This window comes from Uranotaenia lowii, chromosome 2 (genome assembly GCF_029784155.1).
Source record: "Uranotaenia lowii strain MFRU-FL chromosome 2, ASM2978415v1, whole genome shotgun sequence".
NCBI lineage: Eukaryota > Metazoa > Arthropoda > Insecta > Diptera > Culicidae > Uranotaenia > Uranotaenia lowii.
This window is the reverse complement of record NC_073692.1, coordinates 173,690,149-173,712,915: the sequence shown is the minus strand read 5'-3', so window position 1 is coordinate 173,712,915 and position 22,767 is coordinate 173,690,149. Positions and strand designations below refer to the sequence as shown.

At 38.8% G+C, this 22,767-nt stretch overlaps 1 protein-coding gene across 2 annotated transcripts in view; it reads left to right on the top strand.

Moving 5' to 3' along the window:
* The window catches only part of LOC129744051 (Krueppel homolog 1), a 111,485-nt gene extending 89,801 nt beyond the window's left edge, over window positions 1-21,684 (top strand). For both annotated transcript variants that reach the window (XM_055736381.1, XM_055736380.1), the window contains 3 exons: window positions 10,940-11,701; window positions 11,783-12,761; window positions 17,080-21,684. In XM_055736381.1, the coding sequence (XP_055592356.1) occupies window positions 10,951-11,701; window positions 11,783-12,761; window positions 17,080-17,428 (2,079 nt within the window). In that variant the 5' untranslated portion in view covers window positions 10,940-10,950 and the 3' untranslated portion in view covers window positions 17,429-21,684. The remainder of the gene's footprint in view (window positions 1-10,939; window positions 11,702-11,782; window positions 12,762-17,079) is intronic.
* Window positions 21,685-22,767: the final 1,083 nt, after the last annotated feature.

Genomic DNA, 22,767 nt, shown 5'->3' with positions numbered 1-22,767 from the left:
GTTCTTTTAAAGAGCGCCTCTCCTTATCCCAGCGACTCTTAAATGCCTCGCACACAGAGATATCATGAGGTGAGCCCACATCATTGAAATCACATAATTAAATTGCAAATCACTCAAGTTTGAACTGATCACGTAATTACCTATCAAACGATGTGAAACTCAGTAAAAGTCGCTTACTAATCTTTTCATTTTTTTTTTTTTTTTTTTTGTAAATCTTTATTTGAAACGGCTCATACCTTCAGGTTTTAAGGAGCCAAACTCGTTTTTTGTTTTTACAATATTTTGCTTAGCTTAACACTTTTATTTTAAAGAGAAAGAAGATAGGAAAGGGAAATATGAAAATAAAAAAGAATTATAGACGAAGATCGATAGCTTTTAGAAAAAGGTAGATTTCGAACATGTAGTCCAAATCTAGCACAGCTAGTACATCTCTCACTGGAACATTAGGTGGTTTTCCTCGGGCCCGAAGGGAGTCAATTAAATTCGTTCTGGCGACAAGATGGACCTCACACGACCAGACAATATGCTTGATGTCATGGTAACCTTGGCCGCAACTACACAAATTGCTGCCAGCAATGTCAAAACGATAGAGTACCGCGTCTAAGGAATAATGATTGGACATGAGACGGGAAAATATACAAATAAAATCCCGACTCAGATCCAATCTATTAAACCAGGGTTTAAGGCTTACCTTTGGAATAATCGAGTGGAGCCACCGACCCTTCTCATCCTCGTCCCATTTGCGCTGCCAGTTGACAAGAGAGTTTCTTCGAACTAAGAAGTAAAATTCGTTGAAGACGATTTCACGGTGATATGTGTCGCCTTCCATCGCCCCCACCTTTGCCAGAGAGTCCGCCCTCTCATTACCCATTATCGAGCAATGTGAGGGGACCCAAACGAAGGTGATGGCAAAGCAACGTCTTGATAAAGCACTCAGAGTCTCTCGTATCTTCCCGAGGAAATACGGTGAGTGCTTTCCTGGTCTTATTGAACGGATTGCTTCAACAGAACTGAGGCTGTCCGTTATAATGTAGTAGTGTCCTACTGGCCTTGAAACGACGCTGTCCAACGCCCAGTAAATGGCTCCTAACTCTGCGATGTATACCGAGCATGGTGGATGGAGGTTATAAGAGGCGGTAGCTATTTCGTTAAAAACTCCAAATCCCGTTGATTCCTCTATAAGCGACCCATCTGTAAAGTACATTTTGTCAGCATCGACGTGTCTATATTTAGCATCGAAAATTCTTGGAATCAGAAGTGGGCGATGTGAATCAGGGATTCCACGAATTTCTTGCTGCATAGACAAATCAAACTGGACAGAAGAGGTGTCGTAGTCAGGGATGAAAACACGAGTTGGAGAGTACGAAGAAGGATTAAACTGCATGGACATAAAGACATGATATATAGACATAAATCTTATTTGAAGATTTTGCTCAAGTAGTCTTTCAAAATTTACGATCACCAATGGGTTCATGACCTCACACCTGATGAGGAACCGGAGTGATAATAAATTGAATCGATCTTTTAGTGGGAGTATGCCTGCCAAAACTTCAAGACTCATGGTATGCGTTGAGAGCATACAGCCCAAAGCGATGCGAAGACAACGATATTGGATACGCTCGAGTTTGATGAGATGAGTTTTAGCAGCTGACTGGAAACAGAAGCTACCATATTCCATAACTGAGAGAATAGTTGTTCGATACAATTTTAAAAGATCTTCTGGATGGGCTCCCCACCAGGTGCCAGTGATTGATCGGAGAAAATTGATTCTTTGTTGGCATTTTCCTTTCAGATACTCAATGTGGGCTCTCCAGGTACACTTGGAATCAAACCAAACCCCAAGATACTTAAAACACCTCGATTGAGTGATCGTTCTGCCTAGGAGTTGAAGCTTAGGTTGAGCAGGTCTACGTTTCTTAGAGAAAACAACCATCTCCGTTTTCTGTGGAGAAAACTCAATCCCAAGCCCCAAAGCCCAGGTTGACAATCTGTCTAAAGTATCTTGTAAAGGTCTGTGCAGATGAGACTCAGTAGATCCTGTGACAGACACTACTCCGTCATCTGCAAGTTGTCTTAGTGTGCAACCTTCAGAGAGACAACTGTCGATGTCACTTACGTAAAAGTTGTACAAAAGTGGACTCAAACATGAACCTTGCGGGAGGCCCATGTAAGAAGTCCTTCTAATTGAAATATCTCCGTGAGCAAAGTTCAGATGTTTCTCACAAAGCAAGCTGTATAAGATGTTGTTCAATAGTGGAGGCAGACCCCGAGAGTGCAACTTGTCTGACAACACCTCTATAGAGACTGCATCAAAAGCTCCCTTTATGTCTAGAAACACTGAAGCCATTTGCTCACGTTTTGCGTACGCCATTTGTATCTCTGAAGACAGCAAAGCAAGACAATCGTTTGTCCCTTTGCCCCTTCGAAACCCAAATTGGGTATCTGAAAGGAGACCATTTGTTTCCACCCATTTATCCAATCGGAACAAAATCATTTTCTCCATCAATTTCCGAATGCAAGACAACATCGCTATTGGACGGTACGAATTAAAATCGGACGCTGGTTTCCCAGACTTTTGGATAGTAATAACTCTCACTTGTCTCCAATCTTCGGGAACAATGTTATGCTCTAAGAATTGATTAAATAAATTCAACAAGCGAAATTTGGCGGCATCCGGAAGGTTTTTCAACAAGTTGAATTTTATTTTATCAACTCCCGGAGCTGAATTGTTACAAGAGAGGAGAGCAAGTGAGAATTCCATCATTGAAAAGCTGGAATCCAAATCACATCTGTTCGGAGACACACTTCGGATGATTTTTTGCACAGGTGTGGAATCTGGACAGATTTTCCGTGCGAAATTTAAAATCCATTTATGCGAATGTTCTTCACTTTCGTTCGTGGAAGAACGATTGCGCATGCTGCGTGCCACATTCCACAAAGTGCTTAAGGATGTTTCCCGCGATAAACCTCCCACAAAATTACGCCAATGTGCACGTTTTTTCCCCTTGATCAGGTTTTTAAATTGCTGCTCAAGAGCAAAATACGCGTTGAAGTTATCCAGGGTTCCGTGTTTCCGAAAAACTTTGAAAGCGTTCGATTTGTCCACGTACAGTTTAGTACAATGACTGTCCCACCATGGATTGGGAGGCCTTCGGCGAACAGATGGATCTGGGATGGGTTTCGTTTGAGATTGAACTGCACTTTCATAAATCAAGCGAGCAAGAAAAGTATATTCCTCCAACGGAGGTAATACATCCACAGAATTGATGGTTGAAATAACTGCGTCCGAGTACTTTTTCCAGTCGATGTGTCTTGTGAGATCATATGCCATGTTTGTTGAGTTTGAAGTGTTGACCCCATTGGTGATCGATATTTTGATAGGCAAGTGATCACTACCATTGGGATCGGGGATTACCTTCCACTGGCAATCCAATGATAGTGAATTTGAGCAGAGTGAGAGGTCAATTGCACTTTGTCTTGCAGGAGGTTTAGGTACTCGTGTTTTTTCACCCGTGTTCAAAATTGTTAAATTGAAACTGTCACAAATGTCATAAATAAGAGTAGAACGACTATCGTCAATTTGTTCTCCCCAGACAGTTCCATGTGAATTGAAGTCACCCAGGATCAACCTTGGCTCAGGAAGTACTGAGCACAGGTCCTCTAGGTGACTTCGATCCACTGCAACTCTATGAGGCCAGTACAAACTGACAACGCATAAGTCCTTACCTCTTATAGTTGTATGACATGCAACAGCTTCAATTCCTCCTGATAAAGGGAGGTGGATTCTATAAAAGGAGTGGCGCTTATTGATCCCCAAAAGCACCCCTCCATAAGAATCGTTGCGATCCAGACGGATAATGTTAAAGTCGTGGAATGGAATATCTGTTTGAGAAGAAAGCCATGTTTCAGAAAGGGCAAAAATATCGCAACTAGTTTCATGAAGAAGATGTTTGAACGGATCCAATTTAGGGATTAAACTACGACAATTCCACTGCAACACAGTGATATCTCCGACCTCTCGGCTTAAATTAGCCATCGAGAGAGATAAACACTGATAGAAAGGGCCAAGTTTGCATCAATTGCTTCAAAAGTGTCTTTACTATAGGGAGCATTGTAGTAACAATGCCTCTTACGGATTCAGATACGTTTAAGAACGAGAAAATTCCATTAAGAATGTCAGAAAGCTTGAAAAGTCCTGGCTGGGAGACTGATTCAGACAAAACCGCGTTAGTGGTTGGAGTACTCGCTGCAGCTGATGTCCCCGCTGTTGATGTGAAATTTGGTGGTGAAAAAGTCGTTCGGAATCCAGGAGGAACTAGTTTTTCTTTATTCGGAGCTACCGACTTTTTAGTGGAGCTGATTGGAGAACTAATAGTAGGGATTTTGTTTGGAACTTTGGAGGACTTGGAAGTTGTTTTGGCTCGTTTCCGTGAGTTTGCCACAAAAACGAAAGGGGTCTCTTCATCAGTGAAGTCCTCATTGTCAACTGGAAGCACTGAAAAAATGTTACTTAACTGAGGTTGAGTCGGGGGAGAAGCGCTCTTTAAAATAGCGGCGTAAGAACGATTGGATCGTTCTTTTAAAGAGCGCCTCTCCTTATCCCAGCGACTCTTAAATGCCTCGCACACAGAGATATCATGAGGTGAGCCCCCGCAATAGACACATTTCTGTTCTATTGCTGAGCACGCTCCTTCCTCATGAATCTCTGCGCAACGAGGGCAGCGTGCCTTGTTACAACAATGGGACTCGGTGTGTCCCATTTTCATGCACTTTTTGCAACTCATTGGGCGAGGCACAAAGAGTCGCACAGGAAGCCTCAACATTCCGTTGATCAAAACGTAGTGAGGGAGGGCGGTACCTGCGAAGGTTACGCGAAATGAGGCTGAAGGCGAGTACTTTTTAACTCCGTTCACAACGTTGGCAGTTTTAAGTTGACGGCAATCCAAGATTTCGACCGAAGTCGACTCAAGGCCTTTAAACTTTCCAACGCCGTTGGACTTAACGTACTCTGCCTCCAGGCTCATTTCCGTTATCACGCCCTCGATCTCGACGTTTCGAGACGGAACAAAAACATGGTACTCCAGGTTAATGAACTTGCTGGCAACAATTTCATTTGCACCTTTCCGATCAGCCACTACAACGCGCAGCTTGTCTGGTCGCACCTTTGAAATGCTGGTCACGGAGGGCCACCTCGCCAGATCTTTGGTGATCTGTACCACGTTAAGACGTTTTCCATTAGGTTTGGGCCGGATGAAAACCACCCAAGGCCCAGTAAAAGATGAACCGTCTGTGTAGGTTCGGAGTCGGGGTGTTCTACTCTCAACCGTGGTGGACAAAGAACTAACACTCATCGAAGAATGAGAAACATTTGACGGACCAGCATCATCTGAATCCTCCAAATGCTCCTCATCTTCGTAGGTAACATCCTTATCATCCTCAGCTGAGGAGTTCAACTCCCCGCCATCGTTCATATTTTCTCACGAGAACACGAGTGCTCCCGTTTTGAAAATATAAACGAAGCACACAATGATCGAATAAAGGGAAACAGATAGAGAAGAAAAAGTGAAAAAAGAATTAAAGACTCACAAGCTTTTGCACTTTGTTTCTACAAATGTTTTCACCAGCCACGTGGTCCTCCGTTGGAGCAAGATGTAGACGTTGATCGGACCAAATGCTCGACCGTCCTGTGATTACCCGGATGCGGCGATCAGAACCGAATCCTCCGAGTTACCGCCCTGACGATGTCCAAAATCCGAATTTGAAGGGCGAACAGGAAGGCGCCTTCCGAAGATGAATATGGCCTTGATGGAGATGGTGATGGAAAAAAAACCTGCTGCAGCGAACCAAATTGGCGTTTGCACACCTGTGCCAGCCGGCTCCGTTGACAAACCCCGGCAATTAACGACCGAGCCAGCAGGAAAAAATCACTCCTCGTGGAAAAACGTACTTCGGAACACAGCACTTTTGTTAGGTTAAAAAAGTCAAACCATTTTTTTTTTTATTTTTTGCCACAATCTGTTAATGTTTGTGTCGATTATCCGGCAACTTATAAATTTATAACTACTAGGAAGAAATTGAAAGCTAAAGGAAACATAGCTGTGTGCATCTATTATTTTCAATGAAGATTCCTCCGAAAAATTGACCGTTTTGAACATAACACCCTGGTTCTGGACATCTAACTTCAAGACTGTTCTCACTTACAACTGCACCACACTGCACTTTACGATTAATGTCTTATCGAAAATGTTAATTTAGACAGTTTATTATTTTGACACGTTCTGAAATTTTTTTCACGTCTTTCCAATCCAACGCTTACTTATCCAATCAATAAATCTCAATCCAATGGAAAGTATTCAAAAAATGGCAGGTTTTTCTTGAAAAAGTTTTCAATAATTTCATTGATTATTATTTTCGCCAAGCATTTGGATCTGAACTCATTAAAACAGATCAGAAAAATTCATAAAAAAATGAAAAATAAGTTCAATATTTCTTAAAGATCATTTTGAACGCAATAAAAACTAGAACGAGAAAAATTATAAAATCTTGTAAACTCGGAGATTGTTGAGAAAAAAAACCGTTAAATTTTGGCAACATTTGATTTTGGCAACCCTAAATCGAACGGGATCTGTATTACTTACATTCAAAACCGCCTTCTACAAGAATTCAAACCAAGACTTAGTGATATTTTGAGGATTATCACAAATTGATCACATTTATTATTGTCTAAACTGGACCATCAAGCTTATTCAATCGTTAAATCTCACGCGACTAGAGCTAAAATTCTAATCAGAAGCTTCATTAATTTAAACGGGGAATTCCTAGGATTGAGTTAAAATGCTTCAAAGTAGCAAATTCATATTAAAATCCTCCATCAATCACCTATTTGACATTCTCAGGCCTGTTATGCAAATGATTTACAAAAACTTTGATGCCGATGGCAAATTTCAAACACTCAGCTCACCGATCGTTGATCGCCTCATATTGGTGTGGATCGAAGAGACTTAGCCTGACGTCAATGCTTGAGATTTTGGAAAAACATCACAAAAACAAAAATTATCAGGCTCCTTCCTTTATTTTTTCTTCGGTGCTCCAAGGCTCGGGGCTTTTACGTCGAATCTCATTAACTGTGTTTTTACGTAATCTGTTAAATGTTAAATAAATGTTAAATAAATGTTAAATTAAGATTATTATCATGATGTTGGAAAATAAAAAAAATCTTTCTGATCAGTGTTACAGTTTAAATTTCTGATCCGTTCGGAAAAAGGTCTAAACAGCCTAATTAATCAAACTTAGACAGAATGTTGACAAGTCAAATATGTTCTTTTCATCTTCTTTTTGTCTAATTGATTCAAAACATATGACAGGCAGGTACGAATAATTTCCATACATGCAAAAATTACTAAAGACCGGATGAGTTTCAAGGTATTTAGTCTTCCATTCATGCTTCCATCCATTCACAAATTGAACAATCAAAATAATCGTTAAACACAGCGCTTTGATTGATGTGAAAATTTTCCAGCATCCAGCATCCCCAACCTTCAGACTATGAAAACTGCAGTAAACGTCCGGAACTTGTTTGAATGCGTTGTCACTAAAATAAAACCGACACATTGAGCAAGAGGTCAAATTCTTACAACAAAATTATTTTGTTTTTTTTCAGTTTTTGGAATGAAATTTAGAATTGAGAACAAAAATAAAACATATTTGTTATTTGATTGACGTTTAGTGTTTGCCAAATATTCATGTGCAAAAACTACTCAACTGAACATACGCAACAAAACAAAAGACTTAAACCGTGAGGCAGAACAGAAACTCAGGGCTGCTGTTATAGAAAATATAGAACAGGAAAATTTAATCAAAAGTGGCGATTCAGAGATAATCCTATTAATTCAAACACCATTATTGGGACCTGACCTGAATCAGTTCTTCCATTAGATGGGCTTTTGAACTCTGATTCGATCATCCGACACTGATGAATCAAACCAGTTTATCGTGAATAAACCGAGAGCTGGCTGAAGATTTGATCTGCCGATCCGGGTCAGTGTTAACTATTTTCTGGGCTATTTGATATTTGAAAGAGATAAAATCTTCTTTTAGTTGGCATCGGCAATCATGAACGATAATATAAAATGTTATCATTTTAAATTGTTAAGAACCTAGGACATTACGGATTATTATCAAGTAATAAAATGTTATTATTTCCTATTTAACCTAAGTATTGCCATACACCGAATGAAATAAAAACAAAAAAATGCGCATAATTAAACTTCCGATTTCATTCCAACCTGTGCTCTTTAGAATAAGTACATCTTCATCGGTCAAGTTTGATTTGGTTCATAAATTATGCTTATCAATATTGTTTTTTTTCGCTCGAAGCTAATCAAGAAAATGACCACAAAAAAGTGTGTTTCACTCAACAAAACGGCATTTAATTATTTGTTCCCTGTCCAGATTCACTGTTTCCAAACAGCTAGGGATGATTTACGGATGGATTTGTGATTATGATTTATTTTCTGAATGCTGCGTTTATCTGGTACTGGAAGTGCCGATTATCTGAACAATCTATATTCCATTGTCGAAATATTGTTTTGTCGGTTGTTATGAATTCTGAATCTGAATTATGAATCTGAATCTGAATTCTGCATCTGAACTCTGAATCTGAATTTTGACTCTGAATTATGAATCTGAATTCTGAATCTGAATTCTGAATCTGAATTCTGAATCTGAATTCTGAATCTGAATTCTGAATCTGAATTCTGAATCTGAATTCTGAATCTGAATTCTGAATCTGAATTCTGAATCTGAATTCTGAATCTGAATTCTGAATCTGAATTCTGAATCTGAATTCTGAATCTGAATTCTGAATCTGAATTCTGAATCTGAATTCTGAATCTGAATTCTGAATCTGAATTCTGAATCTGAATTCTGAATCTGAATTCTGAATCTGAATTCTGAATCTGAATTCTGAATCTGAATTCTGAATCTGAATTCTGAATCTGAATTCTGAATCTGAATTCTGAATCTGAATTCTGAATCTGAATTCTGAATCTGAATTCTGAATCTGAATTCTGAATCTGAATTCTGAATCTGAATTCTGAATCTGAATTTTGAATTCTGAATCTGAATTCTGAATCTGAATTCTGAATCTGAATTCTAAATCTGAATTCTGAACCTGAATTCTAAATCTGAATTCTGAATCTGAATTTTGAATCTGAATTCTGAATCTGAATTCTGAATCTGAATTCTGAATCTGAATTCTGAATCTGAATTCTGAATCTGAATTTTGAATCTGAATTCTGAATCTGAATTCTGAATCTGAATTCTGAATCTGGATTCTGAATCTGAATTCTGAATCTGAATTCTGAATCTGAATTCTGAATCTGAATTCTTATAGCCGAATTATTTTTATTATTAAGAGGAGAAATCACCGTGAATTTGTTTTATGAAATGAATTTGCGGCTTTATCGGTGAGGGTTAAAGAGTTGAAATGAAAGACGGATAGAAGATCAGAAGAAAATTCTAAGGTGGTGAAAAGAGCGAAGAGCATTTGAAATAGAAGCTTGACCACATACTAAATTCTTTGTCCCACACCAATTAACTGTATTGAAGAAGTAGTACCCAATAGAGAAGGCACTACATTTTTCGATACAGTTAATTATGGATGGTTCGACCGCCATGTGAGTGTGCACATGTGCCGAACGGACGAAAAATTTAGCATGTGGTTGCTCTGTTAAGTCTTCTATTGTGCGATATCGTTCCATCGATGGCTAGGTAGATTTCTTATTTTCGTTTTGTGCGGATGTTCCAACTGGATTGAGTTGTCGCATACGGTCAACGGTCAGAAATCTTGGCCTAACTATTTTCGATTATCGGAACGATGTTTTGTAATTGATTTTTATAGCCGAATTATTTTTATTATTAAGAGGAGAAATCACCGTGAATTTGTTTTATGAAATGAATTTGCGGCTTTATCGGTGAGGGTTAAAGAGTTGAAATGAAAGACGGATAGAAGATCAGAAGAAAATTCTAAGGTGGTGAAAAGAGCGAAGAGCATTTGAAATAGAAGCTTGACCATCAATTACAAAACATCGTTCCGATAATCGAAAATAGTTAGGCCAAGATTTCTGACCGTTGACCGTATGCGACAACTCAATCCAGTTGGAACATCCGCACAAAACGAAAATAAGAAATCTACCTAGCCATCGATGGAACGATATCGCACAATAGAAGACTTAACAGAGCAACCACATGCTAAATTTTTCGTCCGTTCGGCACATGTGCACACTCACATGGCGGTCGAACCATCCATAATTAACTGTATCGAAAAATGTAGTGCCTTCTCTATTGGGTACTACTTCTTCAATACAGTTAATTGGTGTGGGACAAAGAATTTAGTATGTGGTCAAGCTTCTATTTCAAATGCTCTTCGCTCTTTTCACCACCTTAGAATTTTCTTCTGATCTTCTATCCGTCTTTCATTTCAACTCTTTAACCCTCACCGATAAAGCCGCAAATTCATTTCATGAATCTGAATTCTGAATCTGAATTCTGAGTCTGAATTCTGAATCCTTATTTGAAACTGAATTTTGAATGCTGATTTTCATACATTTTCAAACGAGCTGTTGATTTTGGCCAATCAAAAAAGTTTGAAAATAATTTTTGTTTAAATCTTAAAATTCAGTGAACATAGTTGGATTGATTTGAATGATTCTTTTTGCATTTATCGTTTTTTGGGTCCTAGGAACATCAATGTGATTTTTACAAAATGTTTTAGACTTGAGGAAGTTTTTTCATTTTTGGTACCTCTTTTTTTGTGAAATTTATGCGCAATTTAATCCTTGAATATTAACCCATTAAGAATTGCGGTCTTATTTATTAAAATTCAAATCTAAGAATAATGTCATCTAACCTCACATTTTTTGCTTCTTTTTTCCATCAGATCTACGTAAAATGGTTTACTACACCACGGGACTGCCGCTGCTCATGCAGCAGGCAGAAAGCAACGGTTCAAGCCAAGTCTGCTTTCCCAACGACCAAGTCCCACAGCAACAGCAACAAATTGCGTATCAGCAGCAACAACAACAGCAACAGCAACAACACCAAGTAGTTAATTTGAGTAACAGTGTTGCCAGTTCATCGGCGCAGCTGAACGGTTACAGCGGAACAAGTTTTCAGCAACCGCCGTCACAATCGACGGTTGCGGCCACCGGAAAATTCCGGTGCGATATCTGTAACATTAACTTCGGTAGCAAAAGTGCCCAGACAAGTCACATGAAGTCGCACACCAAGCAGCAACAGCAACAGATCGACAGCAAGGTAGCCGCCATGAAGGGAGCAAATAGTGCGGGAACCGGCCAACAGATGCCGGCCGATCCGTACCAGTGCGATGTGTGCAAGAAGACGTTTGCCGTGCCGGCGCGGCTCGTCCGGCACTATCGAACGCACACTGGAGAGCGGCCCTTCGAATGCGAATTCTGCCACAAGATGTTTAGCGTTAAGGAAAATCTGCAGGTTCACAGGCGGATTCACACCAAGGAGCGGCCCTACAAGTGCGACATCTGTGGCCGGGCGTTCGAACACAGCGGCAAGTTGCACCGGCACATGCGCATCCACACCGGTGAACGACCCCACAAGTGCACCGTTTGCGGCAAAACGTTCATCCAGTCCGGCCAGCTAGTTATTCACATGCGAACGCATACAGGTAATTACAGGAACAATAGACATTGCAGATTGTTTTAGGAAAAGAGTTTGATGACATTTTTTCTATTGTCTCTACTTACAGGTGAAAAACCCTACAAATGTCCGGTTGAAGGATGCGGAAAGGGTTTCACCTGCTCGAAACAGCTGAAGGTTCACTCGAGGACCCACACCGGAGAGAAGCCGTACCATTGTGATATTTGCTTCCGAGATTTCGGATACAACCACGTATTAAAGTTGCACCGGGTGCAGCACTACGGAGCCAAGTGCTACAAGTGCACGATCTGCGATGAAACCTTTAAAAGCAAAAAGGAGATGGAAGCCCACATCAAGGGCCACGCGGACGAACTTCCGGACGACGACGAGACTGATAGCAAACTAAGCGTAGCTGCGTCCACCAGTAGCAGCACCAGCAGCAGCAGTAGCAGTCGAAGCAACAGCCTCGAATACGCTTCCAGTTCCGCCAGCACTCCTCCCTCGACCGAGAGTGTACTGACTGAAGAGCCGATGGTCCTCGAAGAAGATATTCCTCCGCCACGGATAGAATTCCGGGAGCACAGCGAAGGCGTGAATCCTCCGGAAGGCGTCCACTACTATTCGCAGTTTGAGAAGTCGGTACTGCGGCAATACGGAGTCCAGTCCGGTGTTAATCCAGCCCTCTTAGCAGCGGCATCTATCGCCGCTGCTGCTTCGGCCTCCGGTTTAGACTCGAAGGATCTTCCAACAATGTGTAATAATGCTAGTCCATCTCCACCGCCACTGATCTACCAAAATTCAACCATTCAACACCAACAAGAATACATGAGCACGGGAACAGGTCGATTGACGCCCAGCTCCAGCTCCGGATCGATACAGAGCGAGCCGATGGATATGCATCGGGAGGTTAAACACTCGCATTTGTTGCACCAGCAGCAACATCAACAGTTGCAGCAGCTGGACCAGCAGCAGCATCATCAACAGTCACCGCCGCCGGCTCTCAATGGAGGCACATTCATGTATGAACCGTTCCCGATCATGAAACATCACGGGTACTTTGCACCCGCCTCGCAAAGTAGTGATTTCAGGTGAGAGTTGTGATTTTTGTTTGTTCATTTATTTTGAAAGTGAAAACCCCCCACTCAATAGAGTTGTAATGATTTCAATTTTTTTCTTATGATTTGAAGCATACTAGGCAACACTTCTAATTAGACTTTGTTGATATACATATTGTCGTGAATCTGCGCTTCCAAAGCCAATTCCATATTTTTCCACTGGTAGGCCAAATCAAAGCAATAAATCAGCAGAAGCTGCCTGAAAATCTGCGCTTCCAAATTCATTCCGTCTTTTTCCACCGGAAGGCAAAATCAAAACAAACAATCAGCGGCATCAGCCTTAAGAATCTGCACTTTCTTAGCAAATTCCGTCTTTTTTCACCGAAAGGCCAAATCATAACAAACAATCAGCAGCTGCCTTAGAAATCTGCGCTTATTACGCTAATTCCGTTTTTTCCACCGGAAAGCCAAACCAAAACAAATAACCAGCAGCAGCAGCCTTGAAAATCTGCGTTTTCTTAGCCAATTCCGTCTTCTTCCACCGGTAGGCTACATCAAAGCAAACAACCATCAAAAGCTGCCTGAAAATCTGCGCTTCCAAAGCCATTCCGTCTTTTTCCGCCGGAAGCAGAATCATAACAAATAACCAGCAGCAGCAGCTTTATAATTTTAAACTTTTGAAGCCAATTCCGTCTTTTTCCACCGGATGGCCAAATCAAAGCAAACAATCAGCAGAAGCTACCTGAAAATCTGCGCTTCCAAATCTATTCCGTCTTTTTCCGCCGGAAGCAAAATCATAACAAACAATCAGCAGCAGCAGCCTTAAAAATCTTCACTTCCTAAGCCAATTCCGTCTTTTTCCACTGGATGGCCAAATCATAGCAAACAATCAGCAGCTGCAGCCATAGAAATCTGCTCTTATTTAGCCAATTCCGTTTTTTTTTTCCACCGGAAAGCCAAACCAAAACAAATAACCAACAGCAGCAGCCTTAAAAATCTGCGCTCCCTTAGCCAATTTCGTCTTTTTCCAACGGTAGGCAAAAAAAAAGCAAACAATCAGTACAAGCTGTCAGAAAATCGGCGCTTCCGAAACCATTCCGTCTTTTTCCGCTGGAAGCAAAATCATAAAAAACAATCAGCAGCAGTAGCCTTAAAAATCTGCACTTCCTAAGCCATTTCCGTCTTCTTCCACCGGATGGCCAAATCATACCAAACAATCAGCCGCAACAGCCTTAAAAATCTGCGCTTCCAAAACCATTCCGTCTTTTTCCACCGAAAAGCCAAATCATAACAAACAATCAGCAGCAGCAGCCTTAAAAATCTACGCTTCCAAAACCATTCCTTCTTTTTCCGCCGGAAGCAAAATCATAACAAACAATCAGCAGCAGCCTTAAAAATTTACACTTCCTAAGCCAATTCCATCTTTTCCTACCGGATGGCCAAATCATACCAAACAATCAGCCGCAACAGCCTTAAAATCTGTGCTTCCAAAACCATTCCGTCTTTTTCCAGTGGCCGAATCAGCAACAATTTTGTTCGTAGCAGCAGCCTTTAAAATCTGGGCTCCCCGTGCCAATCCGTCTGTGATTTTACGATTCTTGTGAATCTCAATTCACAGATTCACTCAGACACGTCTTTCACTCACAACACTAGATCAGTGACTGACTTTATTTTGTTTGTTTTGCCTAGTGTTGCCATAATAACAAACGTTGCCATAGACATTTATTTTATTTTGTTTATCTTCAGTGATGCCAAATACAACTATTATTTTATTTTATTTTTAATTAAATTATAAAATTAACATAAAAAAATAACAAGGAAATGAAGGCTGTTTAAAATAAATTCAAACTAGCCATGGCATATACAAGGACTTTAAAAAATTGGTAGGATTGAACAGCCTACAAAATGATTTCCAAGTATCAAATTACTTATTGAAAGAAAAACTTGACCGGCTTGTGGATCGAACTCCGACCTTCGTGATTAGAATCGAACACGCCACCACAAGACCACGTCTACATATTTTTCTAACCGAAACTAAAATTTGAAGTGGTGATATGATTTTGTAGCATACCTGCAGGCGCACCCGCCCAATCAGACAGTTAGAAAGTGAGCACCTCAATGACAATGAGGATACTTGATCCATGGACATACTTGATTCCTTCGCTGTATCTCGAAACATGAATGTCTTACAAATATCAAATGTTCTAGAAAAATGTGCCAAATAGAACAAAGCAACAATGCTGTTATCTGAAAAAATTATAAAAATTTAACTTTCGTGAAATTGAACTTTGTTTGAAAAATTTCACAAAATGTGATTAGAAGATCTTTTTTATCACTTTAAAAGGTTTCTCACATGAAAAAATTATAATAAAAAGATTTATTCCAATATGTCAATCGTTAGGATACCCCATCCCAAAAAACAATTTTTTTCTTGTCAATAAATAAGTGAACTTTTGGTGGATTCTCGTATCGATCAACATGTGACCAGTGATGTTAACCTTCCAGATTTTGTCTTCCAGACTTTTATGACTTTTGCCAGACATTTTTTTAGGTTTCCAGACTTGCATATTTTGTGTCATTTCTTCCAGACCTTTCCAGAAAAAAAGGTCATCACCTATAAAGTTCGCCGTCCAGATTTTTCCAGATTTTTCCAGACATTTTTTTCAAAATCTTCCAGACAGTTTTGAAAAACAGTTGGCATCACTGCATGTGACAGTGTCAAAATGGCAATATCTGACTGTATGACAAATTTCAACCATATAACAGAATTTAACCATGTGACATAATCTAATCATGGGACATAATCTGAGCATGCATTATAATCAGTTCATGTGACATAATCGGACCATGCAAAATAATCAGACCATGTAACATAATTGGACAATGTAACATAACCCAGTCACACAACATAATCCGACCATGTGACATAATCGGACTATGCGACATAAACCATGCAACATAATCAAACCAAAATCTGACCATGTGACAAAATCTGACTAAGCAACATATTTCGACCATGTGAAATAATCTTACAGGTGACATAATCCAACTATCTGACAGTCTAATCATGCTACAAAATTGACCATGTGACATTATCGAACCATGTGACATAATCCTATCATGCAACATCATTGGACCATGCGATTTAATTCGATCATGCAACATAATCGAACCATATGACATAATCCGACCAGGTGACATAATCAGACCATGCAACATAATCGGACCATGTGACACAATACGATCATGCAACATAATTGAGCCATGTGACATGATCCGTTCGTTCAACATAATCGACCATGTGACAATCCTATCATGTAACAAAATCGGACCATGTGACATAATACGAACATGCAACATAATCGATCATGTGACATAATCTGATCATACAACATAATCGAACCACGTGACAATCCGATCATGTAACAAAATCGGACCATGTGACATAATCCGAACATGCAACATAATCGACCATGTGACATAATCTGACAATACAACATAATCGGACCATGTGACATAATCCGATCTTGCAGCATAAAAGGACCAAGTAACATAATCCGAAAATGCAACATAATCGACCATGTGACATAATATGACCATACAACATAATCGGACCATGTGACATAATCCGATCATGCGGCATAAAAGGACCAAGTGACATAATCCGAAAATGCAACATAATCGACCATGTGACATAATCTGACCATACAACATAATCGGACCATATGAAATAATCCGACCATGCAACATAATCGGACCAAGTGACATAATCCGATCACGCAGCATAAAAGGACCAAGTGACTTAATGAGATCATGCAACAGAATCGGACCAAGTGACATGATTAGATCATGCAACATAATCGACCATGTGACATAATCCAATTATGCAACATCATCGACCATGTGACATAATCTAACCATGCAACATAATCGACTATGTGACATAATCTGACCATGAAACATAATAGGACCATGTGACATAATCCGACCAGACAAAGGAATCGAGCATGTGACATAATCAGAACTTGCAACATAATCGACCATGTGACATAATCCGACCAAGCAACATAATCTGACCATGCAATATAATCGGACCATGTGTCATAATTTTTTTGTACGGGATTTTCATCCTTTGGGATGATTCATCCCTACATAACCCCTAAACCGAGTCGACCTACGAGCCCTTCCTTTTATACCTTTTGTAGGCAGGGAAAATCAAATCTATCAAGAGGTGGGGCTTCCGTGTTCTCTTTCTTTTCCTCTTTTTTTATTTTGGTTTGGGGATGACGTCATAATTCTTTAGATGTCTACGCCAAAATTACTCACTATTTTCCTGAACTCTCTTTTCCAGATCCTCGAGTGACATCGTCCGCCAGGTAGAGGCCGCCTTATCCGGAACGGAGAACCTGCTAACGCCACCCCGCTCGTCTCCGGAATCTCCGGACCGATCGTCTTCGCCCGAATCCGACTCAGCTATTCTGATGTCCGATCGTGACAACAACACCCTGCCACCCCGCAAACGAAAGCTCTACTTCAAGGATCAACATCAGCAAGTGCAGCAACAACAGCAGCACCACCTGGAACCGGAACAATCGGACGTTACTGACCTGTCTCCGGACCATCGACGGAATTCGGCTTCTTCGCCTCCGGTTCCCGCAGTCCGGATGAGTTCCGTGATCCAGTTTGCGCGGGCCTCTTAGAATCAGTAGTTGCATGAAACAATAGAATCGATACAAAAAACTATCCAAAGATTCCCAACGATGGCCTAGCGAATTCGTTGGACAAGAAAGAGTACATGTGCTCGAGTTTTAAATTTCTCAATAAGCACTATCGTGTGGCGGCCATATTAGCGACGATTTTGAAACGTCAGTGCGGAGCATGTAAATTTGGACTAGGATGGAAAACGATGGATTCTTGTTAGAACGCAAATAGACTTACTAGTGGATAGCTAAACTAAAGAAATCGTTTTAGAAGGTAATATTTATCTACGAGTAAGTGAAGGAAATAAATTGTAGCGAGTCGGTTTAACACAAAAAGATAGCAAAAAAACGAAACCCTACACATGCATACACACAAATAAAAAAAACTGCAACAAGACTGTCTCAGGTTAATCAGTCATTACATTTGATAAGTTTCATTCGCTTCTTTTGGAAAGCAGAGTGGTATCTTGAACAGAAGGAATCAAGCAAGGATGGCAAATAGAAGTATTTTCCTAACGGAAGTGATTCTATGTCTGAACTGTTTTGGGAAAATTAATTAAAAAAAATATTAAGACTGTTGAATTGTCAAAAATTCTAGTAAGCGAAATTATTTTAAGACGCTAGAAAGAGTAACATTTTTAGGAAAAACAAACTGAAGAGAAGGATTAAGAGTGGTATTAGCAACGGAGAAAAATATATCCATATTTTACAAAGGAGGATCGCATTTTTTGGATGAAGCCCCCCATTGCGAAACTGATAAATAAGCAAAAAAAAGTAACTACTGAAATTTGATGGCCATGTGAAAAAGACTAGTTTTTTATAGAAACAAAATTCGGTTTAGGAACGAGGCGGAACATGTAAGAGAAGCGAAAAAGATAGACTGGAACCCCCAAAATTACATTCTAGCCTTAAGAAACCTATCTCCCTAGAAGTTTAACTATTCACTCCCCCTTTTCGGTGAAAATTGAAAACTATCAATAATCTTCCCAAAATTTACCCAAAATTTGATTGCACTAAATTCACCCGCAACTGTAAATACTGTTAATCGTAAGGACAAATATTAGTCAATATGCAATAATCAATTGGACAGCAAAAAAGCAAAGCAAAAATACCACTACATTCACTGCCAATATTAAGAAATAAGCAAAACAAAAATCGAAACATTGGATCGAAAAACTTGGAAAGCAAACACAACTTCCCTAAAAAACCAGTGACGAAAACCAACCCAATAACCAATTTTACTAGCAAACAATAAGTTAATCCGATACAATCGTGACAGATGCAAAAAAACTGATTGCAACCATCAGGGACATTCTTTTTCTAAGCGATATTAAGCTGGGAGCAGAACTTGCAGCACTGTTCAGCCATGCTGTGACAGCCTACATACAATGCATGCATCCCAGCGCTGAACAATTTTGATAGACATCACTTATGTAACATGTTCATTTGATGTTAAGCTAAGTGGAAGAATTCATTATGATTTTAAGAAATGAATGACTTCTTGTAGTTAAAATTCATTTAACTAAAAAATCATTCAGATTTGAATTTGAATCAGATAAATTATATTTTGAAGTCTACAGTACGAAGTTTTGAAGTCTGCAATCTGAGGTCTGAAATGAAGTTTGCAAATTGAAATCTGCATTCTGAAATCTGAAATGTAATGTCAGAAGCTTGAAGTCTGTACTTAGTCTAGATTCTGGAAACTGAACTCCCAACTCTAAACTCTGGAATTTCAACTATGAAGCTGGAATCCTGTGATTCAAATTCTAAGCTCTGATCGCTGAATTAGAACTTTGAACTCGAAACTTACAATTTCGCAAAGATTTGACCCTGAGAAAACCGATCTCTGAGATCTGAACTATAAGCTGAAGAAATTTTAACTTCGAACTCTGAGCACTGAACGTTAAACTCTTAACTCAGACTTTGACTTCTTAACTCAGATTTCTGTGTTCTATACTCTGAACTTTGGATTTTGAACTCTGAACTCTCTGAACTCTCGAACCTTGAACTCTTTTCTATGAATACCAAAAAAGTCATATTTCAGAACCCAGGTCTTTGAACTCTGAACTCTTAAATATGACCCTGTGGACTTGATCTTCCTACTATGAGCTCTGAAATCTTTAACCCGATTACTGAACTCTGCAATCTGAGCCGAAAGATCAGAAAATATAGATCATGCTCCATTACTTTGATCTCTTAACTATGAGCTTCGAACTTATCTATGAATTTCTGAGCTTTTTATTTTCCTCAGAATGTAAAAAAAAAAGACTTTAGAATTACTAATTCAAAACTCTGCACTCAGAACTTTAAATATAGAACTGATTGATGTTTAAGCTTTGTAATTTGAAGTTTGAACTGTTAACTCACACAAAGTCTGACCTCTGAGCTTTGTTTTGAGCTTAGAACATTCAGCTACGATTTCTGAGTAGCTGATTTCTGAAATATCAACTTTTTACTTTACACTATTTCACTTTTTCAAATCTAAGAGCTGAAATCTTCCACTTAGCTCGCCAGTAAATAGCAAACTAGAAGACAAAAACAAATATACCTCAAACTATTAAATCGAAAATACAAAACGAATCCCATTACAAGCTAGATCACACTTAGGTATTATTTCCGAATCATTAAAAAATGATCACTTTTGTAAATAGTCATTCATTTAGCATGATCGTGAGTAAAACAAAGAAAACTAATCTAAACTAATTGAAAAAAAAATCTTTTGATACATTTGATTTCTGATCTCCAAGCTCGCGTTTTTTCTTCGCTTTACAGCAATAGACCGTACTATCATTATTTAGTCTAGTTTGTTGAATTTTATTTTACAAACAAACCTCTTAATTAAGCTTCCTAATAAGCCTCGTTAAGAACTAAGCAGTAAGGTAATGCTTTAGAAACAAGAGAAAACAATTTAAAACGATATTGTATCTGTATAGCGAACATTCGTAGTGAAGCAACATTATCCAGATCCATGCATTTATTGACGATAAATCTATTTTAAAGAAAAAAACAACAACTAGTAAGTATAGTAATTTAGTCCTTTCGCGAGTGAATTTCACATTTTCGATTTACACAAATTTTTGTTAAGATAAACAGTTTTTGTTGAACGTTTTACACTGAAATATTTCGTGAGGGATTTTTGTTATTAGCAAAAGTTTGAAATAATATTTAAAGAAAAATAGTAGCAAAACGAAATGTTTCTGAGTCAGCGTTTGTCGAGGATTTTTTTGAACTTCCAACGGCAAAAGCAAACTCTTAACCCTTTAACCCAATAGTCGAAATTTGTCTCCTTTCTCTTCCGAAAAATCCAGCCGAATTTCGGAAGTATTTGAAGTCATGCGATCGAAGCAATGAACGTGTCCGTCGTATGTTTAACTGTGAAGATTTTTTACAAAGGAATCTTCCGAATTTTGTTAATTCATGTTTATGTTTTGATCGGTTGAGATACTATTTTCCAAGCTTATCCACAATCAGCGAGAGGCGAAAATCCGTTTTCAAGGACTTACTTCTGTTACACTCTCAATGTAGTTTATACTATGACGTATGTAAATCTAATTAATATATTATCATTACTATAACCGATTAGTGGTAGTCATTTGAAAGAAACCATAAATCGACATAAAATCACAAAATCAACCCAAACACAAAACACACACCCTTCACACTGATATTTAGAATTAAGAACATTTGGAACACTTTTTACTGTGTAAAATAATAGACGAGAACGGGAAGGCTGGATTTTATTCCTGCAATAAAATTAGATCGCCGCATATGAATCGCTCTGTAACTGTGCTGAGAATTAAAAAAAAAAAAAAACAATACATTTCTACCAACACGCAATAGCTGTGAAAGTCAAGCATCTAATCAACTAAATTTCCTTTTAACAAAAATCAATTCTACACTTTATCGCGGTTTGTTTTCAACAACCGATAGCAACCACCCATGCAATTGGTAATCATCTGAAGAAATTTAACGTAAAAACAAAACAAAAAAAAATCGTAATATTTGCGCAATACAAAAACAAGAACTGAAAGTTTCCTTAGAAAGTGTGGGTTTTACTTGTGAAAGAATAAATAGTGAATGACATCAACGATTAGACAGTCTTGGGTGAAGCAAGGTTTTGAAAGCGAATACGTCGTGTGAGAAAAAAAGGAAAAATGTGAATAAAAACCCATAATTGTAACAACAACAAAAAAGCTACCAAAACCATCATGTAACACGATGACGATGATTCACCGATTTGTATGCGAATGCGAGAATAAACCGATTTATTCTATGAAAATATTAAAAGATTTGGTGTTGATGTTTGTTGAAAGAAACTCCTTGGGATTGGACGGGCTCAACCACTTCAATCTGCCATTGCGACTTCGGAATTTTTATTTTCAGATTACGGATGCTCTGTTAAGTATTTTTTAGCTATGTCTGGTGCTTTCATTAACCCTCATCCGTACCTGAAATTTCTACCCTTTGTGTTATAGAGTGTCAATTTGTCACTCCTGACTAAAACCAATGTCTAGATCTGTCTTGTTTCCCCACCGATTTTCACGAAATTTATTGTTTTGGAACAAACATGCTTCGGAAAAAGACTGAAAATTCATCAATTACGTCTATTGACATGGATGGCAAAACTCCTCAGATCGACTTGTCTAGTGAAAGAGAGTGCTGTGCGGAGAGAAATTAATCGCTCTGTAAACAAAATTGAGATTGTCAACACTGTCGTGATTTTTCGATTCTAACGAATATCAACTCACAGATTCACTCAGACAAGCCTGTGGCTCACAAGAATAGCTCAATGACTCACTTTGTTTTGTTTGTTTTGCCTAGTGTTGCCAAAATGACAAATGTTGCCATGGAAATTTATTATATTTTACTTATCTTCAGTGAGGCCGAATATAGCTATAAATTTATCTTGGTGAAATTTTGATGATTTCTGCAACTTTTTAGGAAACATTTTACTTGTATCACCCTAAACAAAACCAAGGTACCTTTTGATACTTTAACGTTATGGATATAAGTTCAACAAGCAAATGATCTAGAGACATTTCACATTTGACATGTAAAGTGAAAGACAAACGCAATTGAAAAAAGTTATTTTCCGGTCATCTTTGTCCACTGTTCAATGAAACATAAGATCACAATTGATTTCAACAAATTTAGTTCAATCAACGATAAATGCACAATTATTTTATGATTTTTCGTCATACATGCAGGTAAATCTAAATTTCATTGAATGCCATTCGGGATGAAAAACGATCCAGCGATTGTGCAGAGAATGCGGCATATTACCCCCTCCTTCCGCTCATCCGGTAGCTGTTCTGTGTCTCAGATCTGAACCATCAACC